This window comes from Musca domestica, unplaced genomic scaffold (genome assembly GCF_030504385.1).
Source record: "Musca domestica strain aabys unplaced genomic scaffold, Musca_domestica.polishedcontigs.V.1.1 48, whole genome shotgun sequence".
NCBI lineage: Eukaryota > Metazoa > Arthropoda > Insecta > Diptera > Muscidae > Musca > Musca domestica.
This window is the reverse complement of record NW_026712340.1, coordinates 3070859-3090169: the sequence shown is the minus strand read 5'-3', so window position 1 is coordinate 3090169 and position 19311 is coordinate 3070859. Positions and strand designations below refer to the sequence as shown.

At 36.4% G+C, this 19311-nt stretch overlaps 1 protein-coding gene across 1 annotated transcript in view; it reads right to left on the bottom strand.

The window, feature by feature from the left end:
- LOC101889291 (sodium channel protein 60E) overlaps positions 1–19311 on the bottom strand; it is a 585783-nt gene that overhangs the window by 33589 nt on the left and 532883 nt on the right. The window contains exons 11-20 of the mRNA XM_059127843.1: positions 18415–18629; positions 18033–18203; positions 17689–17882; positions 17501–17603; positions 14995–15123; positions 10022–10234; positions 6562–9074; positions 6164–6491; positions 5612–5712; positions 910–1084 (exon numbers count right to left, since the gene is read on the bottom strand). Coding sequence (XP_058983826.1) covers positions 910–1084; positions 5612–5712; positions 6164–6491; positions 6562–9074; positions 10022–10234; positions 14995–15123; positions 17501–17603; positions 17689–17882; positions 18033–18203; positions 18415–18629 — 4142 coding nt within the window. The remainder of the gene's footprint in view (positions 1–909; positions 1085–5611; positions 5713–6163; positions 6492–6561; positions 9075–10021; positions 10235–14994; positions 15124–17500; positions 17604–17688; positions 17883–18032; positions 18204–18414; positions 18630–19311) is intronic.

The following is a 19311-nucleotide window of genomic DNA, read 5'->3' as shown; positions in this document are numbered from 1 at the left end:
AAATTGGCGATAATCGTTAATTGTGCACCAAATGACCAATATAAGTCCTAATGACCTGAATTTTGGTACATCTCACCGAATTCAGTCTAGAAGCAAGTACATCAAATTTGGAGAAAATCAGTTAAGATATAGCTGTAGCTCCCATGTATATGTTTTATCCGATTTGGGGTTTAAAGTCCCTCACATTCGTAATATACACTCCAGAAGAATGATATTTGGTACCGGTCATCAAATACTGCTCGAAAATACATCTGTCAAATTTTATCGAGATTTTATCGGGTCAGGTTAAGATGTAGCTCCCACATATATCTTTATACGATATTAGGTTTACTATGCACCAAATGGCTAATATCAACACAAATGGCTAATATCAACACAAATGAGATGAATTTTGGCAATTACGGCTGAATTTATCCTAGAATCTTGAATTTTAAATTTGGTGTAAACCGGTTCAGATATAGATATAGCTACCATATATATGTAAATGGTTATTTTCTAACTCTTTGACAGTCAGGTGGCCCAAAAAGCCAAAAAACAAAATTATTTTTTATAAGCTAAAAATTTCTTAAGGTGACTATTTCCCCTACAGTCATTGAAAGGGCTTCTTTAAAAAATCCTCCATTTTTATTTATCCATATCTGGCCAACATCAGTTCATCATATATCAAAAAATGTCTAACCCTTTTTCATATAATACAGACATTTATTTTAAATTATTTTGGTTTACCAAACCAAGCTCTTTATGTTTTTCCGATTGATGCTAATTTGAAAATTCAGATAAGTTCGACCCATTCCTTTCCTTCAGCAACACCTGGTGTAGGGTATATCTCATTTACTCGTAGATAATTTATGTTAGTTAATATCTTAAAAAATATGTTAATTTTATGTGTTTTGTAAGCATTTAACTAACCGTGACTGGTAGTAGCTCTCCATCGTTATCGATACATTTGAAAAATTTACCACCGAAAAATTGTACACCCATTATAGAAAATATTAACCAAAAAACTAAACAAACTAAAAGTACATTGAAAATTGATGGTATGGCATACATGAGAGCATTTACTACAATTCGCATTCCTTGCCACCTGGAATAGAAATAAAATTTTTGATGTTCGATACAGACAAGTTGTGGTTGAAAGGTATTTTTTTCTGTTTGATGGATTGAAAAGGTTAATTGAATACAAAATGCGTCGATCATCGTTGATCGATTGCACAAAAGGAAACGGAAATGGATATAGAGAGAGAGAGATAGACAGACAGATAGGCGCAGACACACACTCATACACAGTTAAAAATATAAACAAGGAGGATACACAATCTTTGGGTTTGAACTTGAATTTTTCAAAAATCAAAACGTAATTAATTAACATCATATGAAACAAACTCACACACACATACAGAATAGAGATTTATCAAATTGTCAAATTACCGATTATCGGAATAAGAGATAATAACATGCCAGTGGGTTGGGTGGTAGTGGGGTTTTAGTGGATTGGTACACTTAAGGAGTGGTGAGAGAGAGAGAGACTGAGTGATTGAGTTGTGTGATGTTCTGTTTCTGCTCTGTGTATTGACTTATTGGTGTGACAAAATTTGCCTTGGTGTGCGTGCATTTTGTGAAGAGTGGAGATTTTAAATGAAAATTTCAAATTTCAATGCTGTTGAAAATCGTTGAGGAAAACAGTTTGAAATTTGAATTTTTCACCGAGAAGTGTAAGAAAAGATTGGCGGTGTTTGTTGTTTTTGACATTCGTGTGCGTGTGTTAGATTAGTTAAGATTGTGGAGCTGTGAAGAATAGCTTGTGTTTTTTTTTTTTATTTTTAAAGTGGGAGAAGGTGGAGAAATTAAATAATATATTATTTAGATACAAAACATGCCAATTTTTTTTAACAAATTTCGGAAATTATTTATAAACATATTTCAGATACAAATTTACTTCCCTTTAAAAAAGGGAATAAAACTTGTTTCAGTTTGGATTTAGTTTTGTACATTTAAATTTTAATATTTAATTTTTTTTCTTAACAAATTTTATTACACACATTTGGAAGTTTGGATTTTCTGTTTAATTTTTTTATGACACAAACACACACGTCAAGGATAACATTTTACAAGGATCATTTTGTTTGTATGCTTTTCTTTGTTCTTTGAATTATTTCTATTCAAAATCCATAAAGAAAACGATATTGTATTAAATACTTCCAAATTCATTTGTATAGGCTTCTTTCTTCTTTTCATTTAAAGTTTTTTAACAATATGTATAGAAAACATTACTTTTAAGTTTGTTTAAGTTTTTTTCTTTTTCATATAAAATGAAAAATATTTGCAATGTAGCCAATTTAAAGCATTTATTGGTGAAAATAAAAATGTAAGTTTTTAAAAGTGAAAATAAGAAAAAAAAAATAAATAGTTGGTGTTAGAAAAAGTCAAGAGATAGATAGGTGATAGATTTTGAAAATAGTTAGATGGATTATAATTTTAAAACTAATCGGCTTAGTTCGCCGACGTACGTTACATAACTCTACACCACAAGAAAAGGCAAATGATTTTTTTATTCCAACATGGGACTTTGCTATCAATCACGAGTATATTTACACTTCATTCTTATTGACACAGAGTTGTATAACTCGCTCTATTTCAAGGTTTTCCAAGAAAAAGCACGTGAACATAGCAAAAAGTGCCAAAAAAAGGTCTCGAACTATAAAAAATTGTTACTGGTAATTTTCGATAATTTTTTTTAACTGGTAATTTTCGATAATTTTTCTACTGACACACAAGTCTGTGTTGGATACTATTGTTTCGCACAAGGCGATTAAATTTTTTCCGATATTCAATCTAATCAAACAAATAGCCGTTTTTTTAAATATATATATTTATTCACCAACAACTGTCTCGAATAATTTTAAACGACTCTTTTTGTTATGGCTAAAAGTTCCTGGATAGAAACTTCTGTATCTGTGATGCATTACTCACTCAAACTGCCTGGTCACAAAAAGGTGCCCAGGGATTGTTGTTATATTTTCTAATCTTTAAATTTGGTATGCTAATTGTTTTTAAATTTTAAAGTAGCTTATTTTATTTTTCTGAAAATATCAGCATAGCTAAAATTTCCTGCTGTAAACAGTTTAATACTTCTTTTTAATCGTTTTTTATACCCTACAACACATAGTGGTAAGGGTATTATATCTTTGTGCATTTGTTTGTAACATGGAGAAGTATGCGAGATAGACCCATAACTACTTTTGAGGAACTTCATAGAATCACTTTCTGAGTCGATTTATGTATGTCTGTCCGTCCGTCTATCCATGTACTTTTGTAAACAAAATGCATGGCCGCATCTATTACCCGATTGAATGAAATTTTCCACACAATATTTTATTTCGGCCCAAGCACAATTCCTATTGAAATTTGTGAGAATCAGTTCAAAATTAGATAAAGCTCCCATATATATCTTCTACCGATTTCGGGTTATTTGTGCACCAAATGGCCAATATCAGTCCAAATGCAAAAAGTAAGTATATCAAAATTGGAGAAAATTGGTTCAGATATAGCTATAGGTCCCATATATCTTTTCAATCGATTTCGGGTTATTTGTGCACCAAATGGCCAATATCAGTCCAACGGACCTGAATTCTGGCAAATCCAACCGAATTCAGTCTAGAAGCAAGTACATCAAAATTGGAGAAAATCGGTTCAGAGAGACCTATAGCTCCCATATATATGTTTCATCGGATTTGGGGTCCTCATATTCGTAATATACATTCGGCAAAAATGATATTTGGTACCAGATATCCGATACAGCCCAGAAATACCTCTACCTCGAGAACGGCAAAGATTTGGATAAAGCTCCCATATACAGGGTGAGATGAAAAAACTGCAACCAACTTCAGCCTGCTGTGATTTCCAAGCCACTCGTCCGTCCGCTGTTAAAATTATTCCAGTGACAGGTCATTATATTGTTTACAAGCGCACAGAAGCATTTTGGTGAGAATTTTCCAGTTATTCGTGATGAAATTGATATATTGATATATTTGGCTGGAAAACCACAAGTGGCTATCGTTAAAGCACTCCAGCATTTAAATTTGAATAAATCTTTTGTGTCTCGTACCATCGCTCGTTACCGAGATACTAGTATCGTGGCCTGACGTCAAGAAAGTGGACGGAAGAAAACAGCAACATCAACAGAAATGGTTCGAAAAGTAAAGAAGCTGAGCTCAACATATCACAATATTCCATTCGGCAAATATTGAAAAATGAGCTCGGTGTAAAGCGATTGAAATCCCAAAAAGTGCAAGAACTAACACCGCAACAAAAAGAAAATAGACTCAAAAGAGCTAAAGAGTTGCTTCGCTTGGCCGAAAGTGGTGATCTGCCGAATTTGGTTTTCTGCGACGAGAAAACATTCGTTGTCCAGCTGTTTGTACACAAACACAATGGTCGTGCTTACTTGCCAAAGAGGTCAGCTGAAAATGTGCACCTTCGGTTGACCACCAGAACTCAAGCGTTGGCCATGTTGATGGCGTGGGCCACAGTAATAGCCGAAGGTCGCTCCCCGTTCGTATTAATCGACCGTGGCATAAGAATATATGCCGAATATTATCGCGAAAATATTCTGGAGCATATATTAAAGCCTTGGGCACGCAAACATTTTGGCCGCAGACCTTGTGGAACTCGGCTCCGAAATATGTTTTATTAATGTTATCCTTCTCAAATTGATGTCATGAAATCTTCAGCAATCTTATTTGGTATAAAAGATTGAAATGTATCCGTCAAATTTAGTGGAAATCGATTCAGAATTGGATATGCCTCCCATATATTAGTTCCCTCTGAAACCAAACTATAACTGCTCTAAAGCCAAATGTTGTTAGGTGGTATGATATACTTCAAATAAATTCTTTTGTTACGGGAGCTCTACTAAATATGTGTAGTGGTGTAAGGTATTATATAGTAGGCCCCGCCGGACTTTTGACTTTTCCTTACTGGTTTTATTATGTTATAGTGTTCTATCAATTACATTTTAACAACTGATTTCTGTAAGTAAACGGACGGAATTGTCTTGATTCCTAATATTCTATCCAGATCAATTTTTGTATGATCGACTTCACATGAATTCCCAAAATAAACTTTTTTGTTACGGTAGCTCTACTAAATACGAATTGTGGTGTAGGGTATCATATGGTAGGCCCCGCCCGACTTTTCACCTTTCCTTACTCGTTTTACGTTTATGTTAATTATACTTCAGAACAGATTTCTTTAAGTAAACGGACGGACTTCTCTTGATTCCTAATATTTTATCCTCTTGTGGTGTAGAGTTCTCATCTCATAAAATCGATATTCAAATCTTAATTAAAAAGACGAAAGGTTCGATGTACATTAAGGAACTTAGAAAAAATTCAATATTCTTTTAATATTTGAAAATTCAAGTTTTTAATAAATATAACAAAATACATCATATCAAAAATTAAATAGCATTCAAAAATTTTACATTTATATCAATGTAGAGAGAAAGAGAAAGGTTTTTTTTCTTCAAAAATATATATTTTTAACAATTCCGCAATAATCGTAAAAAAACAATTCGAACGTAAGAAATGATCATGGAACTTTTCAAACATACCTGGATATGGCACGCAAAGGACGTAACGCTCTCAAGGTACGCAAAGAACGTAGGACTTTGAGATTTTCATTTTCCTCGATGAGCAGAGAGAAAACAGAAACCTGGAACATAAAAAGAAATTAGATATGAGATTGTCTGTAATGGGGAATCTCTTAAGGGGAAGTAAACACGAGGGCACAAGCGATATCAATTTTGGTCCATTCACATATGTCGGTGGATACATATGTCAAAAACATTTGAAAGAGAGCACAGATTTGCTCATTCTCTCTGGGGAGCGAAACTTGATTCCGAGCAGTGTGCTTAAAGAGTGGGACTTTTATATGTACAGATAAGCGATCCAACGTGTTTGGTTTTATTTCGATCACATTCGAACGAATTTTGATCCTACTCTTAAACGAGCAAAGGTCCACGGTATCGTATAACCCGAGTTTTTCGGATGTCAGAGCCGATACGGAAGGTTTTATTTTAAAATTAAAAACATAGACCCTTTTAAAAGGTCTTTCTGTGCCCACTTCCGATTTACTTCCCCTTCCCCACACTTCGTTTACTTACAAAAACTATAATAAAATCCAGTATCGTCCAAAAGCTGGTAAAATATTTGGAAAACCCCAATGCCAACCACTTGAGAACCATTTCGATGACAAAGATCAAACAGAAGGAGAAATTCGTCCAATACAGGATGCGCTTCAGCGATTTGTTACTATCCAAGTAGATGTCCTCGAAACAGAGCGTTATGCTGGAGGCAAATATTAACACCAAGACAAACCACTCAAAGGCTGGAGTATCCACAACAGTTAAGACGGCCGTTCTGACGCGTGTCCAATGTTTAGCTGTCGGGGTATCCATACAAGACATAAACCAAGGACAGCGAAAATAAAAGCTGAAAATCAAAAGAAAATACACAAATTAGTCATAAGATTCTCCCACTCCACCCTCTCTTCCCCACTTACTGTTCATAACACTTCTGGGGGAAACAATCATCTGGCACTTTTGGTGGCTTCGAATGTCCGAAACTTGGAAAAGTCATGGGATCATTGTATGCTCCCTGCGAATTACGTCTCCCACCCACTGTGAGATCGTCTACGTAGGAGACCAGACAATGCCATGGTTTTTCAGTCAGTCGTGAAAATGCAGATTTTTGCGACTGGAGCGCATCGCCGCTCTTATCTTGTGACCCACCGGCCGATTGCAACTGTCCCACAATCACATCGCCGGCTGCGGCCAGTGCCAGAGCTGAGGAGGTATCGGCCGCACCCGAACTGTGCGATTCGGTGCGAGCCGATTGGAAAGAACCAGCTTTGTCTAGTGCCGATTGTGGATGCTCTGAGCGTGACTTGACTTGTAGGCGTCGTTGTTGCTTCCTCTGCTGTTGCAGCTGTTCGGCGTCAACGCTATTGGCACGCGACTGCCCAGCCCTTGGGAGGAGTGGTGTGGTACGCATTTGAGCATTGGTGGCATGGAAATGTTGCTGGTGTTCGGTTAAGGCCGTCAGGGGTGGCGTTGCCTTCAGCGAAGACATTTGCGCCAGTGTGGGTGGTTCGATAGAAGACTTTAGCGAGGCTGGTGGTGTGGGTGGTACAACGGCAGACGATGAATTGGAAGAGTCGTGGTGGTGCAAATGATGCTGTGACAGCTGCTGCTGTTGCAGTTGGTGTTGTTGCTGCTGCTGTTGAGCTAATTGGGTCAATTGTTTGTGCAGCAGCAGATTTTCATAGGAATTTGTACTTTTCAGCGATAGACTTTCGATTTTGTCCGCCCCATCGACGGTCAGGCATTTCCGCGGCAATCGTTCGGATTCCATGCGCAGCGTCGAAATGGGCTTATCCTCTTCGGGCACCTCATCGACTCGCTCAATCAGCGACATTCGTTTGAAACGATCAAATTGAGCACTGAAGAGATCACTTTTTCGCCGCATAAATGGCGATTGGGCGCCAGAGGCTTGAGTGGCCGCAATCGACATTGCTTCCACTGAGGCAAAGGGAGCTTGTATTTGATCACAGATCTTGCGTATTTCATTGCTTATGCAAAAGTCTTCATCGATTTTACGTTGCTTTTCAAGGCTACGACGTTTGATCTTCACCGAGGCTCGATTTGTGTTGGCCGGCAGCGAGTGTTGCCGTCGCGGCACTGTGGACAGATCATAGCTGTCATAAGGATTCAATGGGGTTACCACCTCATCCGCTGCCGTACGCTCTGAGGCGCCCGTAATTACCGCAATATGTTCCAAAATGGCCTTATTAGCCTCATCAGCTGCCGGCGAAGGTTCGGACAATGTTGAGAGCCGTCTCTCCAGTGAAGTGGTGGATTTTTTAATCTCTTCCAACTCCTTCTCAAAACTTTGGATAATATTATCAAACTCGGAGTGTTCCACCAAGGGTACACTCTCATTGTCATGGCCATTGCCATTCGACGAATGACTACCTCCATTTCGTCTCGACTCTATGGTTTGCAGTATGGAATTGGAAATGTAACTTAAATTCGATTTGATACTGCTAGTCGAGGGTTTGCGTTCTTCCCCATGGCGTTTACTCTCCGTAACAATTAGCGAATCGGTATCCGCATCCATGGTAGAGCCATAACCTACCGTATCGCTAAAATAATTATGGCTATTATCCTGGGCATCTTCCTGTAAAAACTGAAATAATTCCTTTTGATCACAGTTCAGCAATTCATCCCTAAGATTGACATGATTCGACAGCAGTTCCTCCTGTTCCATGGATATGGTGTTCAACGAATGGCCACTTGTGTCTCGTCTCATGCTGGAGACAATTTCATCGTCGGATCGTCTTGAGGGTATCAACGAACGCTGCGACTGATCGCTGGACTGTGAGAGGCGATCCAAGGATTTGCGATAGCTCGGCGATCGCGTCAGCAACGATTTCTGATATTGCAAATACGATTCGTCATGTTCCTCGCTGCAGAGACGCGTTGAGATGCGCTCTTGAAACGAGTCGCCGCGCATGTACGAACCACTTCGTTGATCCTGATTATACGGATCGGTATCTGTGGAATTATACTGACCCATCAGCTGTAGTTCTATCGATTCCGTGTAGGTGGTTGGATCATCGCGGGAATCGTTTGGCTGTGTACCAAAACCGGAAGACATTTGATGCTGTAGCCGACGATCGGCCTGTGGATTTGGGCTATTATTGTCTAATTGGCAGGAACTGGCCACGGTGCCATCGAATGATGGCATGGCCGTTTGTTGTTGCTGATAGAGCAACTGCAAAGCTGGTTGGGTATTTAACATGGGTGATGTGGTATATTCGTGTTGTTGTTGCAGCTGTTGTAGTTGTTGTTGTTGTTGTTGGTGCTGCTGCTGATGTTGATATTGTTGCTGTGCGGATGTGTGTGACTTACGATCTTCTTCAGTTTCAGTACCATCAACAATAGTGTGTAGGCTTCCCTTTAAGGGTATGATAACGCCAAAATCTGAGCCGGAAACAGGTCGATTCATAGATTCCTGAAAATAATAAAGGAGGGGTATTATTAAAAATTACGACAACATCAGCATTCCACTCCAATGGTAGAACTTAGAGGACTTGACCGCAAAATTGGAGATAGGATAATTCAATACACAATAAAAGACCTCTAGGTCTTTTGTGGACATTAGCAGACCTTTACGTATTCCACGGAAAATAGAAGACCTACAGGTATTCCACGGATAATAAAAGACTTACAGGTCTTTTAAGGTCGCATAGAAGACCTACAGGTCTTCGAAAGACCTTGAGCTCTTCTAGGCTACCTTAGAAGACCTTCAGCTCTTCTAGGCGACCATAGAATACCTTCAGCTCTTCTAGGCGGCTATAAAAGTCAATGTGCTCTTCTATGCGGCTATAAAAGTCCATGAGCTCTTCTGGGCGGCCATTGAAGACCATAAAATACCATGAGCTCTTCTAGGCGGCCATAGAAGACCATAAGCCCTTCTAGCCGGCCATAGAAGACCATGAGCTCTTCTAGGCGGCCATAGAAGACCATGAGCTCTTTTATGCGGCTATAAAAGTCCATAAGCTCTTCTAGTCGGCCATTGAAGACCATGAGCTCTTCTATGCGGCCATAAAAGAACATGAGCTCTTCCTGGTGGCCATGGAAGACCCTGAGATCTTCTAGGCGGCCATAGAAGACCATGAGCTCTTCTAGGCGGCCATAGAAGACCATGAGCTCTTCTAGCCGGCCATAGAAGGCCATGAGCTCTTCTAGCCGGCCATAGAAGACCATGAGCTCTTCTAGGCGACCAGTGAAGACTATGAGCTCTTCTATGCGGCCATAAAAGACCATGAGCTTTTTTATACGGCCATAGAAGACCATGAGCTCTTCTAGGCGGCCATAAAAGATCTTGAGCTTCTTTATGAAGGGAAACCCCTCTTAAATGAATTTAAATTTTATTTCTTATCCATTTTTACCACTTACCTGATAGCTAAGCCGATGGAATTTAGTTTCCGACATCAGACCTGACTTGTCGAGCATTGATGAGGCGGCAGCATTTTGAGCTTCAATAACAATTTGTTGAAATTTCGAAGCATATTTACGCTCCTTGCGCTCTTTCCGTTCTTGGCGTTTTTTTCGAATCAGATCGCGTACACGTTCAATGCTGCGAGCTAATTTTGATTCTTCGCCCACTTCCTAGAGTTTGCAAACAGAATACAACAAATGCGGCAAGAGAAAGGGGAAGAAAAGTGGGTGTTAATACGGATTTCAATAAAATATTGGGATAAGCAATTATTTATTTCGCAGTTATGTTACAATGAAATTATAAAATAAATTATTAACAAATATATATTTAATTATGCCAATACAAATACAGTTGCAGCAAAACACACTATTTTTTGTTTTTGTTATGCAGACCAATATGCTTAAGCCATAGCTCGGAATACCAATTCATGTCCAAAAATTTCGGGAGTTGGGGGGGAATTACTACAACTACAGTTTTATTTGTTGCTCAAATTTCAAGGGGTAAGAGGGGGGGCAAATAAATAAAATCTCTACGGGTTACATGCTTTTTTCTCAAATTTTGAGGGTTTTGAATTTTTAGAGGAATGGGCCAAATACTAGTTTACTGGTTTTTTTCAGTTGTCTTTATTTTTGAATTCAACTCAAATTAAAAAATGTTTCAGTTTCAGTGGAAGTATTACAAGCTACAATTACCTTTTTCTTGAATATCTGTTTAGTTTAAGAGATATTTTTTTATAAACGTTGTATTTGGCGTAGGTAAGTATTGTTGTTTAAATTGTAAGGGGTTTTGTTTGACAGAAAGTGTTTCAGATTTGTTTTTTCAATTGACACGGTGCACAGAATTAGAAAATAGTTTTTTTTTTTTTTTGTTTGGACGTTTGAGGATAGTTGTTTATTTGTCAATTTGATATCAAGTGCAAATATGTTTAGAAGATATGTATATAATTTTATATTGGTATATATGTATATGTTGTTGTTGTTGTTGTTGTTTTTGTTATTTTTTTTATTTTGGAAATTTAAATTCAGTTTTTATTTTTTAATTATATTGTTTTTTGGTTTTGTTTGTTTTAACATTTAAGCACATTAAAAACGCAGTCACACACACGCACATATATATGTATTTGTAACAATAACAACAAAGAAGGAGGAAGATAGTAAAATATTTATTAAATATTAGAAAATATTGTTGTTGATAGATTTTTGTAGGGCCTTAAGAATTTATGAAAAGTCGTGGTCATGTTCTAGATGAGTTTCGTAACTTTTCATTATTCTTTTAGCTAAGACATTGAAGAAAATGATAATAAAATCTAAATGTAAAGGAAAATATTTTTTGTTTGATATATATGATAAATATGAAAAAAATAACAAAAATCTAACTGGCACACATCTAAGATAGAGTATTGAATATTTTGTTAATCATAAAATATAATTTAATTTCTTTTAATATAATACTAGACTTTATAGTTTTTTTAGGTCGATTTATAATTTGATTTTATAATTAAATCTCAAGTTTCTGATATTTCCCAATCGAAATTATTTCCCATTTCCCTCATTTCTTTCTTTTTGGAAATTATGCGAGATTTGCCAATGAAGAAGACCTCCTCATCAATCAAAAATGTTTTAATGGTCTCCAGTATAAACTGGACATCGTGAAAAAGATCAAAATTGATTATTGATTTTATATTTTTTTTTTTCACAAACAGATAATTTTTATTCCGAAGTGCTCTATCTAAGAGATTTTCTGATCCTTTGAAGAAATACCGACTTTTGGCTGAGGAGATTGAGGCTTTCAGAGCAAATCGCCTGTTTCGTTTAGCATGGGAGTTCCGAATAATAGAAAACTGTCATGGTTATGCAGATATTATCGTCGTGTCAACACGTTTGACAAATGACGTTAACTATGCTCAGGGAAGACCTATAGGTCTTCTACGGACTATAGAAAACCTTGAGCTCTTCTAGGCGGCCATCGAAGACCTTGAGTTCCTCTAGGCGGCCAACGAAGATTTTGAGCTCTTTTATACTGTCATCAAAGATCTTGAGCTCTTTTATACGGTCATCAAAGACCATGAGCTCTTCTATGTGGTCATCAAAGATCTTGAGCTCTTTTATACGGCCATCGAAGACCTTGAGCTCTTCTAGGCGGTCATCGAACACCTTGAGCTCTTCTTCTGCGACCATAGAAGATCTTGACCAAGAAGTGGACAAAAGACAAAAAAGTGGAGAGTAAACTTCGTGCAAAACTCCTACACGTCGAGTACTCCAGCTCGTGAGTATGTTTCAATCTCGATTAAAAACGAGCAAATCTTAGCTCTAGTCATATCCATAGTATCAGAAATATGGCGTTATGTGACAGCCCTTAACCACAGAACATCCAAAAAAAATTAATTTAAAGTAGCCTACATTCCTTCTAATGGAATACCTAAAGTGAGTCCACATTTTTGGCGGTTCAATATAAGCATATCTTTGAGTCATTGGAAGAGGGCGGTTAAACCATCTGAAGTCTTCTTACATTTTCAGTGGGTTGAGAGGAATTAGCTATCAGCAGTTAATAAGTATATGTTTCGCTCTATAGATCACCTATTTTCACATTTTTGTACCTCCTCCGGAACTGGTCAAAATTTGTCTACAGAGGTCCTCTGTAGCTTGGAGTTTATTTACCTTCTCCGGGACTGGTCAAAACTTCGAGATCCTGGTAAGGTTTATTGTAGATTAAACCCCATGGGTTAGTAGAGATTTTCCTTTTCATAAATTTTGACCAGTTCCGGTTTAGTTACGAAAAGGTGGACACATGACAGATGGACCCTGGATGGTACATAAATTTGACTCTGGAATTTTTCCCAGATAAAACACATGAACCTATAGGCGACTCTATTTGGAAATGTTGACAATTTATTGGAGAGGTACAAAAAAGCCAGCCGTAGTAGATACGAAAACGTGGACTCAGAGAAGAAACTGGCACTCAGCTGTCTTTCCATCGAGGGCTCTTTTTAAATATTATGACCAGTTTCATGAAAGGTACAAAAACGGACACATATGGATACCATTTGTAAATGTTACGGGATACCATTTGTAAATGTTGATCAGTTCCGGGGGAGGTAGAAAATTTTGGTAAGGGGACTCTTTTAAGAAATGTTGAGGGAGGTGGTAATCATGGAACCAAAGTGGACCCAACTATGGATATTTAGAGGTGTTGCAAAGGGATGAAAAATTTAATGTACTCAAGAATCCCACTACTGATTCGTTCACAGGTAGTGGGGGAATTCCTATAAATTTGAAATGGAGAAGAGTTGTGTGAATTTCCATTTCGATTCCGGCCAAATCCTTCCTGTAGATTTAGAGTAAGGCGTTGCAGAAGATAACCATAATAATCCTTGAATGTCTGACGGCCGATGCAACAACCTCATAATGATTACCTTGAAGCCCGCCGAGCAGATCTCGATATATTACGAAAGAAGCTCTTCTTTGACTTTAGAGAGAGAGAGATAAATCCAAAACTATTAGTTTTTCAAAATTTAACAATTTTTTTTAATATTTTTATAATTTTTTATACCCTCCACCATAGTATGGAGTTTGTAACACCTCTAAATATACATTTTAGACCCCACAAAGTATATATATTCGTGATCAGCAAATTCTATATCGATTTATGATATGGTTCATGTAGGTCCACATTTTGGTATAACCCTCATATAATAGTACCTCCCTATTTTCGGTATTTTGGGGATTTAAGCGTCATTATTCACCGGAATTGTTTCAAATTTGGTATTTGAAGTTCGTAATGGATACTACAGCCTGTAACAGAAAATTGTCTGTGCAGGGCAGGTTTTGGTATAGCCTCCATATAATGGTACCTCTCTATATTCGGTATTTTGATGATTTTAGCTACATTATTCACAGAATTTTATTCAAGTTTCCCATTTGAATATTGTAAGAGCTTATGACAAAAGTTACCTATGCAGGTCCATGACATAGTATAGACCCTAATATAACGGCTACATTCGATATTTTTAAGATTTTAACAGAATTTATAACGGATTTTATTTTTTGAAAATTGCTAAATTCGTTCCAAATTATAGAGGATATTCAAAGTTCGCCCGGCAGAACTTGAAGCTTTTTTTAATATTAATTTTGTTAATATTTTCTTCAATTTTAGTTTCATGTATTTGCTTAAAAAAACTGATAAGAATATTTTTATAAAGCATTTTTTTCTCATGGAAAACTGTTACAAAGTACAACAATAAGGTACCAATAACAAAAAATGTATTTATGGTAACTTAATAGTTTACCAAATAAAACCTCATAATGAAGGCTATCCCGGTAAAAAGCTCTAATGTAAACATTTAACTATTAAACTGTTTTTTTAATCACAGAATTCAAAGTTAAGAAGAATATATTTCTCCTTTCCGAACAAAATCTTCAACGAAAATTATTAGTAATTTAAATAGAATAAACAAGAATTGAAGTAAAATATGGAAACGTAACGATAATATGGACAAAGCTTTAAAACGTCTATTAGTCTAGAAAATAGTCGAAAGAATCAATATCCAAATACAATAACAAACTAATCACTAAACATCAAAGAACGACACTTAAATACAAAAATGAATCTTTTCGTAAATATGTTTCAAATCATTTGAGTTTAAAATTATTATGCGAAATTTTGAAATCTTTGTAAATCCAAATATTTGAAATAACAATTGTTCAAAATATTTTTTTTTTCTTAAAAAAATTGTAACCACACATATAAAATTTGCACACATCAATGCTTTTTGGGCATCTTTTTTTCAATTGCTTAAATCAAACCATTTTTTTTTGCTTTTTTTTTCTTAGAATAACATCAATGACATATTATGTGACGAATACGACAAGAACGTAATAAAGCTAGTAAAAGTAGAACCAAAATACGACAGAAAGTCAAACATGCATTTTACCTCTTTCTTGGATTTTAGCTCCTCCGAATTAAAGCTGTTGAGCAACAAGGCCAAGAACAAGTTTAGCACCATGAAATTGCCCATGACCAGTGTGGGTAGAAATATGGCAAAGCATGTGGAAGCACCTTGCTGGAATTTAAAAAAGAAATAAATATACATATTTGAAAAAAAAATAATTTTGAAATATAAATAATAGAAAAAGTCAAATTCTACATTGCACTAACCTACACCACAATATCTGCGATACATGTATATTACCAGGAGTATTACGAGTGTCAAGCAGGCTACATAATTTATTTTAATTTTGCGGTTTGAGTTCCCAGGACAAATTAAATGAGCGTCTTCGGGTGAAGTATGAAATGGTGTTATTGTTTACTCCTACTTCTAAAAGCTATTTTTAATATCAGATAAGTGCCGTATGTTAAGTGATTTTCCACGCTAATTTAGTATAGTATTAACTTTGTTATTCCGTTTGTAACACCTCAAAATATACATTCTAGACCCCACAAAGTACAGGGTGAGATGAAAAAACTGCAACCAACATCAGACCGCTGTCATTTCTAAGCCACTCGTCCGACAGCTGTTAAAATTATTCTTGTGACAGCTCATTACAAGCGTACAAAAGCATTTTGGTGAGAATTTTCCAGGTAAAAAGTTATTCGTGATGGAATTCAAGCGTGATCGTGTGATTTCTTTATATTTGGCTGGAAAACTACAAGTAGCTATCGTTAGAGCACTCCAGCATTTACATGTGAATAAATCTTGTGCCTCGCACCATCGCTCGCTACCATGATACTGAAGTGGACGGAAGAAAACGGAAACATCAACAGAAATGGTTCGAAAAGTAAAGAAGCGACTTGATAGAAACCCGCGTCGCAGTGGCCGAAAAATGGCTCGTGAGCTGAACATATCGCAATATTCCATTCGGCAAATTTTGAAAAATGAGATCGGGGTAAAGTCATTGAAATTCCAAAAAGTGAAAGAACTTACACCGCAACAGAAAGAAATATACTCAAAACAGCTAAAAAGTTGCTTTGCTTGGCCGAAAGTGGTGAACTGCCGAATTTGGTTTTCTCCGATGAGAAACAAAATGATTGTGTTTACTTGCCACAGAGGTCAGCTGAAAATGTGCACCTTCGGCTGGCCACCAGAACTCAAGCGCTGGCCATGGTGATGGTGTGGGCCGCCATAACAGCCGATGGTCGCTCTCTGCTCTTGGCATCAGAATAAATGCCGAATATTATCGCGAAAATATTCTGGAGTGTGTGTTAAAGCCTTGGGCACGCAAACATTTTGGCCGCAGACCTTGAACATTCTAACAGGACTCAGCAATGGTCACCAAAATTCCCGGATACCAATCCGTAGGGCTACTGTGTCTGGAGTATTTTGGAAAGCAAGGTTGGCACTAAAAAATACCAAAGTGTCGATCACCTCAAGCAAGCGCTTCGCAGGCAATGGGCCAAAATACCACAGAGCAACATTCGGGCAGTTTAAAAAAATATAAAAATTATGGCGATTGACTGTGTTGCAGTTTTTTATCTCACCCTGTATATATATACATTCTTGATCAGCATAAAATTCTATTCCGATTTAGCAATGTCCGGCAATCACTTTAGCTTCCGATCGAATTGAAGTAGAAGATCTGCTTGCTATTGGATATAGGCTATATAGGTCCACGTTTAGGTATAGCCCCCATATAATGGTAGCTCCCTTCATTCGGTATTTTGACGATTTTAGGTACAATATTTACAGGAATTGTTTCAAATTTCGTATTTGAAGTTCATAACGGGTACTACAGCTTGTGACAGAAAATTGCTTATTCAGATCCAGATCTTCGAATAGGCCCCATATGACGGTACCCCCTATATTCGGTATTTTGATGATTTTAGCGACATTATTCACCGGAATTGCTTCAAATTTCATATTTGGAGTTTCTAATAAGTACTACAGTCTATGACAGAAATTTGTCTTTGCAGGTCCAGGTCTTCGTGTAGCCTCCATATATCGGTACCTCCCTATATTCGGCATTTTGACGATTTTAAGTACAATATTCACCAGAATTGTTTCAAATGTCGTATTTGAATTCCTAATAGATACTACAGTCTATGACAGAAAAATTTTAGGTACAATATTCACCGGAATTGTTTCAAATTTCGGTGGTCCACGTCTTCGTATAGACCCCAAAATAACGGTTACTCTTTGTATTCGGTATTTTTAAGATTTTAACAGAATTTTTAATGCATTCTATTTTTTTTACTTTCCAAATTCGTATTCAAAGTTCGGCCCGTCGAACTTACGGCTTTTTAACTTGTTCACATTTCTATAGCATACTTCTAGGCGCTTCCAACATTAAAATATTAAATATTCAAATACTTTAAAAGAAAAGGTAATTTGTCTAGAAAAAATGCGATTTAGAATCCCCATTGGCATATTTAAGTACCAAATATTCAGATACTGTGGTGTAGGTTTCAATTCTAAACTAAAAAATCCTTAGCATATAACATACCTCTTCTTCGGCTCTCATGCAATCCCACAGAGGTTCAATCCATTCACCGCATAGAATACGAAAAATCATCATAAATGAATGGAAAAAATCATTGAAATTCCATCTACAGATAAAACAAACAAAGACACAAATAAATTAAGTTTTTCAGTTCCTTTTATTCAAACAAAATATTTCGTTAATTATTTTACCTTGGCACCGGATCGGGTTCAAATTTTTCTGGTGTATAATCTTTAGAAAACAATTGCATGCCAATGACGGCAAATATGTAAATGACTATAACCAATATTAAGGTAAGATTACCCAAAGCTCCTATGGTTGAAATAATAATACTTAATAACACTTTCATTGTAGTCCAAGATTGAGCCAATTTTAAAACACGCAACTAGAATGGGTTGTTGTTGTTGTTTGTTTGGTTTTTTTCGAAAAGAAAATAAATACACAAAAAATGAAGGAAATAAATATTTTGTTTTCCATTTTTAAGCAATGCCAATGATTTTTTTATTTTATCAACAAATTTTTATTGTATCCTTACCAATCTTAGACCTCTCAATACACTGAGACCATCAACTAATTCAAATATTATGTCCAACAATGAGGCCGTTACTATTATCAAATCAAATATATTCCAACCACATAGAAAAAACTCTTTGGATAATGCCATTAATTTTATAATACATTCAAATGTAAATATTGAAGTGAAAACCTGGTGGGGATAGAAAGGGAGAAAACAAGAAGAAGAACATCATGAAGACAATATTGAAGTTTGGAGAATCTTTTGCACACAGAAAGCTACCCTCCATGTTTTGGTGCATCAAAAAAGGGTTCATGCATGCTGCTTTGGCTGAATTCGTATATATTTATCTTGAGTGCTCGGGGGAATTTGTTTTTCTATTTTTACACTATTATATTCCTACCTTATTTCCTACATCCAGAGCATTGCGAAAACTTTCACTCATACCATGATGTTCCATTGCCAAGAACGCCGTATTCAAAACAATACACAGCGTTATGGCCAACTCAAAGAGGGGATCGCGTACCACTTTATAGAGGCAATTTTGAAATTGCAACCATCCTTCATAGTCGATGCAGCATTGAACACATCTATCACAATTACGATCGGGAAGATCATCTGAAAAGAAAGAGAGAGGAGGAACATGATATCAGTGTGGTGTAGGAGGGATATAATTGCAGTAGAATATAATCTGTACTGCTGCTCCCCCTCTTTTATGTATAGAAGACAATAAAAAGAGATCTATAGAATATCGTAACAGGTCGTCAATTATAGAATACCGTAAACAAACATTTCATGGATAGCATTGGACCGTAAAAAAGTTTTCTTGTAAAAAATTGTAAAAAATACGCTAAAAGGTATTCTATCTCTTGAAACTTTAAAACCTTCTATCAAAAGAAGACGGCAAAACGGCATTTTACCACTAGAAGACCTAAAAAAGTAATATAACACTAGAGGGCCGTAAAAAAAGTATTCCATCTCTATATAACCGTAAAATAGAGTTCTACCACTAGAAAACGTAAAACGGTCTTCTATTCCTGTGCCAATATAAGACCGTAAAAAAGGCTTGTATCTATACAAGACCGTAAAAACGCCTTCTATCTATACAAGACCGTAAAAAGGTCTTCTATCTATACAGGACCGTACAGGAATCCAAAAAGAGGTTCTGAGAATAGAATATCGTAAAGCGGTCTTCAATTAATAGAATATCGTAAAAAGGTCTTCTATTAATAGAATATCGTAAAGCGGTCTTCAATTAATAGAATATCGTAAAACGGTCTTCTATTAATAGAATATCGTA